At 36.4% G+C, this 16,000-nt stretch overlaps 1 protein-coding gene across 1 annotated transcript in view; it reads left to right on the top strand.

Moving 5' to 3' along the window:
- Nucleotides 1-16,000, top strand: part of CORIN (corin, serine peptidase) — a 149,579-nt gene that overhangs the window by 68,324 nt on the left and 65,255 nt on the right. Inside the window, exon 4 of the mRNA XM_049789828.1 lies at nt 3,193-3,306. Coding sequence (XP_049645785.1) covers nt 3,193-3,306 — 114 coding nt within the window. The remainder of the gene's footprint in view (nt 1-3,192; nt 3,307-16,000) is intronic.

Raw genomic sequence — 16,000 nt, 5'->3', positions numbered from 1 at the left:
AGAGGACTGTTATAAAGCAGTAGAATTTATGGTTGAATAAATGTGTACAGAAAATTGTGTACAGAAAATTATTAAGAGCTATATTTCTGTCTCAGTGTGTTCTTAAGTAAACCAGCCAACCAACAAATAAAAAAAAGTCCAATAACTCAGAGGTAACATGGAGTGCCATCATCCCTTGGCCCAGTTCATCTGATGGGCTCTTATTTTTCATTTAGAAAGACAAATTTGACAGGTTTGAACTTTTATTTAAATTTGGAACCCTTGAACTGCCCACATATCAGGTGACCACACAATTGTCTCAATAGTAGAAAAAGAGATTTGTGTGGTGACCTGGAGTGCAAACCTCTATTCTGGAATGGTTTTCACCTTCATACTTACAGACTTTGGGATTTACTGTCTTCATCACATGACATTCCGTCCGAATGTAAATGTCCATTTCTCCCAAGGAATTTGTGATTAAAATACCTACCTTTACAGTGGCTATTTTGATACTTTGATATTTTTGTTTTGATACTTTTGATATCTTGATACAAATAAGACAGTGTGTAGCATGTTGATAGTTGGACAATTTTATACCGTGGTGAAAATTCTGATGATAAGTTCAGAAGACATCAAAGAATGTATAAAAGTTATTTTGTTTTATGAAAAATAATATCAATGAAACAGTGATCTCAAGATGAATAAAAAACAGCAGTCATGCCTCTGAGGAACAGCACAAAAAATCCATTTCTGAAGAATCAGCCAAGACAGGGACTATTGATAGTCAAAACAATGCAATAACTCTGTTTTAAATTTGATCCAGATTGACTATAACATACAGAAGAAAAGGCTTAACTGAAGTAAAATATATAGGGTCTTAACAATGAAATCTAGATATAAGGAGCTATTTCATGTTGACTTTTCAGCTACATTTCCCACAGATCATCAGAGTCATAAGGAGGGGAATACAATAATTCTTCTGAGGCATTTCAGCCGCGGAAATGCAGACAGATGGAATTCTGCACTCTCTAGTATCATGCAGAAACAATCTCTCAATAGGACAAGCATGCATTCTTTGAACATTTTCTGCTAAACTTAAAGAATAGTGTATTGGTTGTCTAGTAAAATCTTGGGTTTCTTTTTTTTTTTTTGGCTTTTCATTTTATATCTGGTTTCATGTGTATGTTTTAGAAGTCTATATTTGTAGCTATAGCAGTATAGTTCCACACTAAACAATACTCAAATGCTAAGACTACAAAATTGAAATAAGTTAACTATGTTGGCAGTTAAAATTCACAGGTGCAATTTGTATTAATATGGAATGGCGAGGGTTGTGGGGGGCAGGGAAGACTCTCCCAACAGTTCTCAGAGCTTACTCCTGGTTCTATATTCAGAAATCACTTCTTGTAATCATGGTGCTTAAATAAAGATATTAAAAAAAAAAGGAATCACTTCTGACAGGGATTGGAGGACCATACTCAGTGCCTGGGATTGAACAGGGATTGGCCATGTACAAGGAAAGCATTCTACTACCCTCTGTACTATCTTGCTAGCCATAAATTGTGAGATTTAACAGAAAACTGGACTTGCTTTTTGATGTTGTGGAGAATATACATTAAGTGGTGTCATAGGAAACATACCACATCAAGTTGTACTTAATGTGCAACATATAAAAAAATGACTTCATTGAGAATACTAGAGAAGTCCATTCATTGCATTCCCCTCTGCTTTGTATCATTATATTGTGCTCCTCTAGAGATGAGGACAACATTTTGGCATGAAATATTAAGAACCTGCAACAAGCCTGCAACTCTTTTGGTAAATAGGAAATATGACACAGGGACCTCATTGCTCAGGAGGTTCAATTTGAACTTTTGTATGTTTCTAATTTTGGGTTGAAATGTCCCCTGGTTCGTACTTCCTTTAGTCAATGAGTTTCATCTTATCAAGGAATCCATGGTTCAGGGAGTGGTGACCATGTCCAGGCAGCTGATCAAGGCATGAACGAGCCTTAGAGACTGGAAGGAAGGAAGGAAGGAATGAGGGCAGAGGGAGAAATAAAAATTATTTTGGATCCTTAAAACAGAGATAATCGCAGAAAGCTTAGATAAATTTCCTCCTGTGCCAAATTCTGTGATTCAAAGGATGGTTTAGAACCAAATACTGTTTTTCTATTTAAATGATCTTAAACTTTGAGGACATTGAGGATTTTTAAAATTTTCTTTAAAATAGTTGTGAACAGTAATTCTTACATGAAGGGACTACAATTTAATAAGTCCTATTTTTACAAAGTTCTTATTTTAGAGTTTCTTAATCACAGACCTTGACAGTATGCATATCCTTTTAAATAAAAAAAACTTCATTTGTTTGTGATGAGTTTATTTCTATGATCCATACAATGAAATTTCTGTCTGAGATTATGGACACTTAACAGAAATTTTTATGTGTATCACAAAATATTTAATGTAGATAGAATCCATTTGTTAAAAAATGTATTTAATCTTTTATTAAATGCTTTTCTTAAAAAGGAATCTCTCAAACTTTTTATCTTAATTGCTTATAATTTTGAGGCAATTATATGAATTAAATGTTGAGAAGTAAAAGCATACCACACTAAAAGCAAAGAATATTAAAATACAATCACATTAAGAAGCAGAGAAGAATGAAGGTATCATTAGTTGATATTAATAGCTTCCTCATTGTCCTGTTGTCTAAATTGACTCTGACATTTTATTAAATACATATCAAATATATGTTTATTTTAAACAGAACAAAGGGGTCTTTCTGCTTCTGTTTTGGAAACACATGCCTTAAAACCATTTTACTGTATTTTTCTCTATGATACTGAATACTGCTCTTGATGGAGAGTTTGTTTTACTAATTTTTGTTCAGTGAAACACACTTCCCTTGGAAATCATTTTCAGTTATGAAGATACAGGTTCCTTGTTTGTATTTTCCTCCTGGAAGTCGCTCTGGAAAGGATGCCTCCTTTTCTGGGAATGCTCCTGGCTTGTGTCACCATGACACTGCTATTCCTAGATCATTTCACTTGAAGGGTTCAAGATTCCTTGCTTACAATGACATTTGGAAACAATTTTATTAAATACTCATGGAAGATGTTTTTTGTTCTCGCCAAAGTTTAAGAGGTGGGACACCCTCAAACTCTCCTCATCTTACGTTGTTTTTATTTCTTATTTTTTGCCCCCTTTCTAGTGCTGTGTGGAGGAGGTGAGAACTTTCTGTGTTCCAGCGGAATCTGCGTGCCCAAGAAGCTGCAGTGTAACGGCTACAATGACTGTGATGACTGGAGTGATGAGGCGCATTGCAGTAGGTGACGGGATGTTGGGGTTTGTCCGGGTGCACAGGGATTTCATGTAAAGGCCTAGACACCCCAGTATTTTATTGTCAAAGCCTGACAACACTCCCTCTCAACTATGTAAATGGTCTCCTTTCCAAAGGCAGAGAGCATGTTTATCTTCCTGTCACAGATCCTGTTTGCTCACCTTTCAAAGGCTGGATGCCCTTGATTGCTCCAGACAGAGTTACATGCCATGGGGGACTTGGGCAGAGAAGGAAGACTTTTTCAAGTGCCTTAAACCAGGAGAATATTTTGTTGTTGCTTATTTATTTTGCTTGGGTGAACATTCTTAATTTTGTTTTTCAAGTTGTATGAGTATAAAGGTCAGCTTTTTGAAAACTGACATTTTTCTGAGTTAAAGTGTTCACCTTTGTGATTCATGAAGCCACAGTGATGAGAAGTCTCTTGTATGTGTATGTTTTCTGTGCACATGATATAGTGGCTGACTCTTTATTTTTATTTATTTATTTATTTATTTATTTATTTATTTATTTATTTATTTGGTTTTTGGGTCACACCCAGCAGTGCTCAGGGGTTACTCTTGGCTCTATACTCAGAAATCGCTCCTGGTAGGTTCAGGTGACCACATGGGACGCCGGGATTCGAACCACAGACCTTCTGCATGCAAGGCAAACACCTTACCTCCATGCTATCTCTCCGTCCCCATAGATGCTGACTTTTTTTTCTTTAAATATAATTTTTATTTTGATCATAGTGGTTTACATGTTGTTGACAATAATATTTTAGTTAAATATTTACATAACATCAGGGGGGATTCCCATCACCAAATTGTCCTCCCTACACCTCCATTTTTGTCATATCTCCCGTATCCTCTTCCCTCACCTCCAGGGCTGCTAGAATATGTGGTCCCCTATGTACCTATCCTACTACATAGTAGTCTTGAGATGCTGACTCTTAAAAGTTTAAATCTGCAAAAGAAAGATTCAGCTTTAATGATTGTGATACTTGTTTTAACTTATTTGGTCAATGCTGTGTTCAACCCACATTGCATTCGTCTGCTTTGGTTGCCATACAAAATTCTACTGCTCTCATGGCTTAAATGGTACAAATTTATTTTCTCATAATGCGAAGGCTGGAAAGTCAAGATTAACATCCATGTGGGTTCATTTTCCAGTAAGTATTTGTTACTGATGTGAGAGCATCTGTCCTCTGTGTTCACTTGATCTCTCCAAAGAGAAAAGGGAAGAAGAGAAAGAATAAGAGGAGAGGAGGGGCAGACAGAGAAGGCAGAGGATACTCTGGTGTCTCTCCCTTTCTTTAAGAAAAAGAATTGGTCAGGGTACGGGGTGATCCCAAAGAAACTTGGCTCAGTGGAACATGATTAATGGCTTAGTGCTTGAGGACAATCTGAACTACATCCAGCAGTACTCACCAAGTCACGCAATGCCAGGAACAAAAATCAGGATCTCATGCATGCAAGACATATGTTTTATTCTACTGAGCTATTGAGCTACCTTCATGACTTCTCATCTCTTTTTAATGTTCCTAGCCCTGTTGAGTTAGGCCTCATACTTACGACCTCATTTAACCTTTGCTACTTTTCTCATAGACCCTGTGACCAAACCATAGTGGCCTCTACATTGGAATTTAAAATGGACATAGTCAATCCTTAACAAATACTTATTCAAATCTAAATTTCTTTTTGGGGGGGGGTGGTTTTGGTCACACCCGGCAGTGCTCAGGGGTTACTCCGCCTCTACGTCCAGAAATCACTCCTGGCAGGCTCAAGGGACCATATGGGATGCTGGGATTCGAACCACCTTCCTTCTACATGCAAGGCAAATGTCCCACCTCCATGCTATCTCTCCGGCCCCTTAAATCTAAATTTTAATTTGTGTGTCTGTGTGTAAGCACACATATTTGTGTGTGTGTGTGTGTGTGTGTGTGTGTGTTCAGATTTCATCTCATTTTTCACTTAGGCAAATCTTTTGCACCCTTTTTCCTTTCTAGAAGAAAAGGAATAAAATAGCCTCTATAATGTACTGGCACTGCTGAGGGCCAGAGAGATAGTATGTAGGCAGAGCACTTGCCTTGCTCATGGTAAATCCAACTTCTAACTCTGGAACATCATATGGTCTCCTGAATTCTTCCAGGAGTAATCCCAGAGTTTAGAGCCAGAAATAAGGCCTGAGCATTGCCAAATGTAGCCCTAAGCAAATAAAGAGTACATTTCAGGATCTGTTTCAAAATAGAGCCATATGCAGTTGTGAACTAATTACTTTTTAGTGGTTATATGAGCAGTAATAGTTACACTGGGAAAAACTGTGTTCTTCTCCCTGTAGAAGTTGCCAAGCTTTCTAAGCTCAGATTTGTTACTCTCAAATGAGAGCCTTCTTTGGTTGCCAGACCCACTCTTCTTCCATGTTGAAGTTTAGAATCTTTAATTGTCATCACTTTTGAAAGGCCAGCATATTTTGGTAAATTTTTTTTTCAGATCAGTCTTTTCCATGAAGGTGTTTCAGCACTTGAGTCCTGAGAAATTATAAAAAAAATTAAGTTTAAGAAATGTGCTTGACAGTTTCTACTGCTAGACAGTTTTTCCTTATTATAATACATAATTCTGTGCTCAGGTACTAAGAAATCCTGCAGTTAACAAAAGAATACTAACCATCCATATTTTCTCAAAATTACTTTTTACTTCATGCCCTTACCTATGTGTATTTATATATTATTTATCATATGTATATTCATCTAGTTTACATAATAACTCATATTTTGTTGAACTTTAGCAAGCCATGAACTTTTTCAGATGTTTTCATCAGTGCAATGATTTTATTCTCCCGTGAGAATAGGTTATTCCTTAAACATATGGCACATGATTTTATGTGGAATCACATTTTTTTTAAAGTAACAGGAGGACATGTCTGATCGTCTAGGGATTTCCCCTGGATCTGTGCCCAGGCAATACTCCTGATGGTACTTGGAAGACCATATGTAGAGTCTGGGGTTGAACCACGGTTGGCTGCATGCAAAGCAAATGCTTTAACTTCCATATTATCTCTCCAATCATAGAAAACACTTTTAATCTTAAGGTGTTTATTTGGCTTGTTTTGGGGCCACACCTGATGATGCTCAGGGATTACTGCTGGCTTTGCACTTGGGAATTAGTCTTGACAGTGTTTGGGGTATCACATGGGATGTTAGGTATAGAACCTGGGTTGACAATGTACAGTGCATTCCCTTCTGTACTTATCTCTCTTATTTCCCCTTTACCTGAAAACACTTTTATAGGATGTACTTTAACTAGAGCGGATTAGTGTAAATTTAGGAGAAAATAGTAGAGTAGCTGCAATAGAGAAGGTAATTTGGTTCAATAGACAATTTATCAGAGTTGTGGTGTGTTTTGTTTATCTTCCAGTTAAGGCTTATGTTACTATATTATCTAAATTATGCTCATGCTCTACCCTTATGTTGGGCCAATGCTGACCTTGTCATTGTGTTTTTCATTTTTTGTTGCATTTGTTACCACTGACTTTGAAGGAGTAACTTTTTCTAGTGAATAAGGACAGAAAAAGGAATCACTACTCTGAAGTATTTAGTTAGCAATGGCCAAGGAGCTGAAATTTTATTTAAGAAAATTCGATTTTTTTTTTCTCAAGAATGTATCTCCAAAAGTTCTGGATTTGGCAGTCAAGGAAATATTCACCTCCAAAATATTAGTCTGTGAAATGATAAGTTAGATTATGAAAGCTTTGCAGGCTTGGAAGGCTTCCTGATCTTCCAAGACCATCTGCCTCTGAGCATTAACAATCAGTGCTTGTGGCATTTCAGTATGTACATTTAAAAAAGGTGACTCTTTCCTGTTGACAGCACCAGGCATTGAGAAAATAATTTAAAAGCAAAATTAAGCAGTGAATATAAATTAGAGCATGAACATAGACCCAGATACTCCTGAGAGAGGAGGCACTGTCACTGAGGAGCAGAAAGAAACTAAATTTTGAAGGTTTTGGCAGATACAGGACAATAAGGATTACCTAAGGATAATAGTTTTCTATGCATTAGAGACAAAAATAGTCTCTTCTGAGAATTTTTAGTTTTATAAGACATAGTCAAATTTAGTAGTGGTATATTTTATTGAGTTTTTTAAATTAATTTTGAAATATTAGCTTTAGAAGAATGCAAGGGGACGCTTATTATTTGTGAGTTCTTTATAATCAATTGTACTAGAAACACTTATACTTATCATTTGATTTAATTATAAGCAGATGAGGCATTATCCCTTCTGTATGGATCTAAGGTATAGGGCAATGTACAGATTTTCCTTGGGTAGAGGAAATACAGATGGCTAAAAGACACATAAAAAATGCTATCAGTAATTATCAGAGAGATCCAAATATAAACAACAATATATTATCTCACACCATAGAATTGGCACACATCACAAAGAACAAGAACAAGTAATGCTGGCATGAATAAGAAAGAAAGGAACTCTAATTCATTCTGGTGAGAATGCCATCTAGTCCAACCTTTCTGGAAAATAATGATATTTCTTTCAAAAACCTCTATAAATTGAGCTCCTGTTTGATCCAGCAATACCACTATTAGGGATATATATCCTAGAAATACAAAAACACAATACAAAAATGTCCTCTGCACTCCTATGTTCATTGCAGCTCTACTTACAAGAGCCAGAATCTGGAAACAACCCAGATGTTTGACAACAGATGAGTGGCTAAAGAAACTGTGCTACATCTACAGGATGGAATCCTATGCAGCTATTAGAAAAAAATGAAGTAATGAAATTTGCCTTTACATGGATGAACATGGAGACTACTGTGCTGAGTAAAACGAGTCAGAGGGAGAGAGACAGACACAGAATAGTCTCACTCATCTGTAGTATTTAAGAAAAATAAAAGATAGTACGGTAATAATACCCGGAGAAAGTAGAGATGGGGGCTGGAAAGACCAGCCCATAATGTGAAGCTTACCACAAAAAGTGGTGAGTGCAGTTATAGAAATAATTACATTAACAACTATCATGACAATAGTAGTGAGTGAGAAAAATAAAATGCCTGTCTTAAAGACAGTTGGAGGCTGGTGAAGGAGGGAAATGGGGAACATTGGTCTGGTGAAGGATGGTGAACATTCGATAACTGAAACTCAACTATGAATGTTTTTGTAACCACAGTGCTTAAATACATAATTTATTAAAAGATAAAAATAAAGTTTAAGATTTAAACCCAGTTTTGAATGGATGCATATGTAATGCTACTTTCTTGAAACTACACTGCCCTTGTCCATAGAAATTTAAATTTGGTAAACCATCACATTCTGATCATTTCTATGATAGGAAAATAATTATTTCAGACATTTTTTTTTTTTTAGTTTTGAGTCACACCTGGCATTTCTCAAAGCTTACTCCTAGCTCTCTGTTCAGGGATCACTCCTGGTGAGGCTTAGTGGACCATCTGGAATGCCAAAGATTGAACCTGAGTCAACTACATACAAGACAAGGACCCAAACTGCTATAACATCCCTTTAGCCCCAATTTTGAACATCTTATCAAACTTTTGGAAATAATTGAGTATTACAGAGATATTCAATGTTTCTGGAACTCTCTCTCAGAACTATTTTTCCCCATTTTTTATTCTTATTATAAATATTTGTTGATGAACAGATTTTTTAATCAACTGAAATCATTTTAATGGTGTGCTTAAAAATAGAAAATGAAGGCTGGAAAGATAGTACTGTAGGCAAGGTGCTTGCCTTGCACTTGGTTGACCCTGCTTTGAGTTCCGAGTATCTCGTATGGTTTTCTTTCTTTCTCTTTCTCTTTTTTTTTTTTTTTTGGTTTTTGGGCCACACCCGGCGGTGCTCAGGGGTCACTCCTGGCTGTCTGCTCAGAAATAGCTCCTGGCAGGCACGGGGGACCATATGGGACACCGGGATTCGAACCAACCACCTTTGGTTCTGGATCGCCTGTTTGCAAGGCAAAAGCCGCTGTAGTATCTCTCCAGGCCCTCGTATGGTTTTCTAAGTTTTAGCAGGAGTGATCCCTGAGGACAGAGCCCTAAGTATCTCCAGATTTTTTCCCCCAAAACAAAGATAAATTCAAAAAGCTTTTCTTTAGTCCATAATGCAATTACTTTCAGCAAGCTACTTCTTTAATCCTTCTTTTCTTAAATTGAGGCTGTACATCTCTATCTCTAGAAATTCGACATTCAGGAATTCTAATTCAGTTGCTCCAGGGGTGGGATACAATGTAAATAACTTTCTAAAGCTCCCCAGGTGATTCTACTGTACAGCCAGATTTCCAAATACTGAACTGGAATGTTTGGGTTCAACTGACCTAGGTTCAACTCCCAGAATTTTATATGATCCCCTAAGTACCCAAGAGTAATGGATGAGTGTAGAGCCAGATGGAACCCCTGAACATCACTAGGTGTGACCCTCAAAACTCTCCCCACACAAAAAAATGAATCCTCAAAAGTGAAAAATATGGCATGAACAAGAAGAAAAATCTGAAAAGAAAAAAAACCATATAAGGAAAAGTAATCATACAGTAAAAGTAAATCGACTGGGACCGGAGTGATAGCACAGTGGGAAGGGCATTTGCTTTGCCTGACTTGGGTTTGATCCATGACATCTCATATGGTCCCTTGAGCTTGTCAGGAGTGATTTCTAAGCACAGAGCCAGGAGTGACACTTGAGCAACACTTAGGTGTGGCCCCTCCATAAAAGTATATTGACCAATAAAGTAAGCATGAATATTGAAGACAGAATTAGTAAAACTAATTCAAGTTACAATATTAAACTAAGAGTTATAGATACTATAAAAATATAAATTTAGACATCAAAACTTTAAAATTTATGGAAATGTGTAAAAAAGTAGTTAGGAAACATGTTCAAAGTTAAGAAATTATCAAGCCAACAGAATGTTATAAACATACGATTTTTCAAAGGAAAAAAATATCAATGAAAGAAAATTATTTCACTTATCTGTGGAAGCTAAATGCACTCATCTCATGTAAACACAGAAAGATTGGGTATTGCCAATCACTGGGATGGAGGAGGAAATGAATGAATGAAGAAAGTCAAAAGTTAATTAAAATGTAATTATAAAGTTGATTAAAATGTAATTATACATACTTTGTGGTATATCATGCAGAGAATGATGATCATTAAAATATATTGTGTATTTGAACATTGCTTAGAGAGGAGTTTTTAAAAGTTCTCACAATAAGGAAACAAGACTAACTGTGAAGTTATACAAACTGAACTTACAGTAATTATTTATAATATATAAATTATTATTCTGTATACAATATTTATGCCAATTCTAACCCATGAGACTGAGGGGAAAAAAACAACTTAGGGACAAGAGAGATAATACAGTGGGTAGGGAGACCTGCCTTGAAAGTGGATGATGCAGGTTTGATCTCTTGTACCATGTATGGTCCCCTGAGCCCTTACAGGAGTTAGCCTTGAATGCAAAGCCAGGAGTTAACCCCTGAGCCCAAACTTACATGTGTGTGTATATATATATATATATATATATATATATATATATATATATATATATATATATATATATATATATTATATGTTATATATATATGTGTGTGTATAATAATATATAGTGCACTAAAAGATATTTAACTGGCTTTGAATATTGTAAAAGAAATGCCCTCTCAGCAAAATTAATCTAAATGAAATAAAATTTGTGCTTTCTATTTTTAATCTGAAAAAGAAGCTTCAGGTGTTTAAAACATTCATTTCTGTTTTATGGCAATCTCTTCATACTGTTATTCAAACAATTGAACATTCCTGAATTCCCGCTCAATGGGAAGTATATTTAGATACCTAGTAAATAGATGGTTAAGACATGATTTATTTCTCCACAAGTCTTTTGCTCTAATCAAGAAAACAATAATCAAATAAAAAATAATAAAAATAAAAATAACCAGGAGGTGGGCAGTGTGGAAAGAGCTAGTGGATGAGATGGGGTCAAAGCCAGGCCTACGATGAAGGGGGTGCTTGGATATGGGAGAATAATGACTGAATTAGATATACTCTGTGGGCAGGGAATATTTTGAAATACATGCATAAATATTTGTCTGAACTTCATGGTTGTGTCACAGAAACTAGTGATATTTAATTGACAGAGGCTAGAGAAGATACTTAACATTTTTACACAACAGAGAATTACTCAGTCCAAAATGTGAACAGGAAAGCAGGTGAGGAAATTTCCTCTAGAGCACTAAGTTCAATAGACATGAGAATAAAGATAATAAAGAACTCTGGCTTGATCTGACAGCCTTGTTATTAAAATGTATATCGTCAATTGTATGCAATTGTTATTAAAATGTATGTAGTTAATTGTATGCAAACCATTTAATTCTCTCAGGTCATCTCAAAATGAGGGGTTTGGGGTATTCTCTGAGCATTTATACTTGAATTTGTATTGAGACTACAACAGAAGGACCCTCAGAGAACCTGATATGCTACCATGTCTACGGGTTTATTATAAACTCATCTAGGCTTTTGTCTTCCTATTAAAACCAAGCAAAAGACACCATACTGAATACTAATTTTTACCCATAAAGCATTTTAAAGATGTACTTTTTCTCCTTGGGAAAACACCCAGCAGTGCTCAGGGGTTACTTTAGACTCTGAGCTCAGGAATGATCTCTGGTGGTGATCAGGGGACCATATGAGATGTGGGGATAGAACCCAGGTTTGCCACATGCAAATGCCCTCCCCACTGTGCTTACTATCTGGTCCCTAAAGCTATCTTCTTTAGGTTACAAAAATGATATATATAAAAAAGAAGCAAACATGAGAGAAACTCTGAACACACTGTTTCTGCTTCTTAACTTTCTCCTTTAATGGTAATTTTGAGAGAGAAAAGTTGGGAACACGAGATACCTAACTGAAATAAACAGAACATTTTGTATAAAGCTCTTGTGTAGGAAAAAAAAACTATCTGAAAAACATCTACTTTGGGTTATGAAAAATTGTGCTTGTATTGAACAAGAAAAATCACAGCAAGCTGCTTTTGATTTGTTGATTCCAAATTGCACTGACAACATCCTTTTCAGTTCAAATAAACATTTATTTCAATAAAAGGAAACTCTGTAATCTTTGCTTTTTGCTACATATTTCTGGCTGTGTATTTGCCTCTGGTTAAAATTTTAAATGTTTACTATTCACACAGACCTTGTGAGGTAACAAGTTGTTTTCCAAATGCAGCTAATTTTATTCTAACCTTTGAAAATGGTTTCTAACCCTGCAAGTCATAACAGTGGAAAATTTAATCTGCACCTGCATAAATGGTGAAGATATTTTTAGTGCTTGAATGTCTCTAAGAAATACTTTAAGAAATATTTTAATAAATAACAGCATTAATATTAAAAATGTCTCCAACTAGACCTGTTAGTATGAATGATTGGGGGATGGGTCCCAAAGAGGACATATGAACTTTTGGAAAATTTTATTGTAGTCTCATTTTAATTAGATTTAAAAGGGATATTTTTCAGGACTCAGCTGGAAGTCAGTCTTGAATTCCACCAGGTATGGCCCCAAATGTAAAATCCAAATACCCCCAAATAAAAGAATTGGATTCTTTGGTCCTATCATCAAAAAGGGGGGAGGATATACTGATTTTAAAAAATGGACTGATAGGGTTTAATATTTACCACCAGGAACTCAAGTACTTTGTACTGATGATCAAATTGAGAACCCTAATGATTTTATTATTGATTCTAACATTCTGAGCTTCAAGATCTTACAAGGGGCTATAAAGCCATGACGAGCCGTGGCGCAGCTATAGGGTGTTTGCCTTGCACTCACTCGGCTTTCCTAGAACTGACCGCGGTTCGATTCCCCGGCGTCCCATATGGTCCCCCAAGCCAGGAGCGAGTCACCAGGGGAGGCCCCAAAATCCCCCAAAATAAAACAAAAACAAAAGTTATTTAGATTAAAACAAAACCAAACAATAAAAATTAGAGAGATAATTTACAACCTTCCAAGGAAATACATGTATCTTAATGCACAATTCCCCTAACACAGCATAGTGAATAAGATCTCTGATGTCACAAACTTATTCATCCCAACTACCATTTGCCAGTGGTGCCAATCCTTTTTGGAGGTACACCTGGTGAGTTAGTGCTCTCTGCTGAATGGGAAGAAATAATACCATGTTGGTGAGAATTGGACATATCATTTTAGTTCTTGTGTTTTTTTTTTTTTTGATGATTATTTGCATTTGAAAATTATCTAGCTTATGGAAACTTACAAACTGCAACTTCTCTGTGTGGAGAAGTGTGAGCATATGTGAATGCAAACGTGCATGTTTGTGTGTCATCTTTTTTTTCTTTTTGGTTTTTGAGCCACACCCGGTGACACTCAGGGGTTACTCCTGACTATGTGCTCATAATTCGCTCCTGGCTTGGGGGACCACATGGGACGCTGGGGGATCAAACCATGGTCCGTCCTAGGCTGGCACAGGCAAGGCAGATGCCTTACCGCTTGCGCCACCGCTCCGGTCCTGTGTGCCATCTTAATAAAGTGTAATTTATTAAATACTGTAATTCTAAAAGTATTTAAGTAATCCATTTTAATTGTATTCTCATAATGTATTAGTTTCCTCCTTTGCTTTGTGGCCATTGTTTTAGTTCAATGACATGGGTCACCTTCACACTAGTTTGTGTTGCTCACTCATACCTGGCTGTAGTTCTTCAGATATCACACTCTAGTGTAGTTTTGGGCTCCCAAAGAGCCAAACTTCTGGGATGATGCTTCATGCACATGAATATCACTAGGGATTGAACTCACCTGATGCCAGTGTGGCATTTTTGCTACTAATACTTCTTCTGGCTCCTTAAGTAGCATCTTTCAGAATGCTGGTAATCATGGTGCTTCAATAAAGATTTTATATAAAAAAATAAAATAAAATCCAATAAAAAATAAAAGAGAAAAAAAAGAAAACTTTGAAATAGAAACTGATAATTCATATGAATAACAAGTGTAGCTTTTTGGTATGGCCAGCAGTCCAGCTGAACAACACCCAAGACTTTGGAAAATTAATTTTGGGGTCAGAGTGGTAGCATAGCTGTAGGGCGTCTGTCTTACAAGTGGCTGACCGACAACAGACACAGGTTCGATCCCCAGCATCCCATATGGTTCCTGAGCCAGGAGCTATTTCTGATCTCAGAGCCAGAGTAACCCCTGAGCGCCACATGGTGTGGCCTCCTCCCCCCAAAAAAGGAAATTTAATTTCATTGATTTTGCAATATAGAAATACAAGCAGTACTCCACAAGAGGTAGCCCACTCCAGTTGTGTAAGGTACATACTTCTACTTGAGGATAAACTATCAGCTGAAGTTCATAAGATTGATATTGACCACTATGTTCTTGAACTTCATTAGCCACGCAGACTGATCTTCAAAGGTACCCCCTTTGTTCTATTCCCACTATTTGAAAGAAACAAGCTGACTTTTCCATTATACTCACTTTTCTGAAATTCAGAATTTCATACCAACCAGCCTTAAGAAACTATTTTACATTTTGTGTTTTAAATAAAGAAGAGGTAATACAAACTTGAGAAGTCTAACTTCTTTCAGATGCATCTATGTCAATTTTATATTATTTTATTTTATTCTTTTTATAATAGTCTCACTTTTAAGAAAAATTTTAAGAAAAATAAAACACATTATTTTAATAATGCCCAAAGACAATAGAGATGAAGACTGGAAGGACTGGCTCATGATATGAAGCTCACCACAAAGAGTGGTGAGTGCAGTTAGAGAAATAACTACACTAACAATTATCATGTTAATTAGTGAGAGAGGTAGAATGCTTTTCTCTCATACAGGCAGGGGGTAGGGAGGAGGGGAATGGGAGACATTGGTGGTGGGAATGTTGCACTGGTGAAGGGGGTATCTCAATTTTAAATATTTAAATAAAATTTTTGAGGAATTAATTTTGTCATTGACATCTTGCACAAATTTTATAGGTAAAGTCAAAGATTCATACTTTCTGAGATATTCAAATCCCCCCAGCAAATAGATAACAGAACAAGGACTGAAAGTCTGATATACCAAGCTCAAAATCTATCTCTAGGCAGGGCATGGGGTAGAAAGGAATGGGGGCATTGGTGCTGGGAAGATTGCACTGGTGAATGGGGGTGTTCTTTTTTTTATAACTGAAACACAAGTTTGAATCATGGTGCTTAAGTAAAGATATTATTAAAAAAAAAAAAAAACATCACTAGGGGCCAGAGCAATAGCACAAGGTAGGGTGTTTGCCTTGCACACTGCTGACCCAAGAAGAATCTGTGTTTGATCCCTGGTGTCCCATATGATCCTCTGAGCCAGGAGTGATTTCTGAGCGCATAGCAAGGAGTAACCCCTAAGTGTTATCGGATATGGCCCCAAAACAAACAAACAAAAATCCTATCTCTAGTAAAGTTGAGAAGCCATTTCTCTGCATATTGTTTAGTCCAATGTTAAATTATAAGGTTTTTGAGATTTTCATTTTCATTATCTTACTGCCACACACACATAAGACCTGCCTTCCATGCAGTGCTAAGTACATTTGCCATGAACGGGAAACAACCCAAATGAGTGGATAGAGAAATTCTGAAAAATGCACATATTGATATGCTATTCAACAATAAGAAAACATGAAATCTTGCCTTAA

Source organism: Suncus etruscus, chromosome 16 (assembly GCF_024139225.1).
Source record: "Suncus etruscus isolate mSunEtr1 chromosome 16, mSunEtr1.pri.cur, whole genome shotgun sequence".
Lineage (NCBI taxonomy): Eukaryota > Metazoa > Chordata > Mammalia > Eulipotyphla > Soricidae > Suncus > Suncus etruscus.
This window is presented reverse-complemented; position numbering and strand designations above follow the sequence as displayed.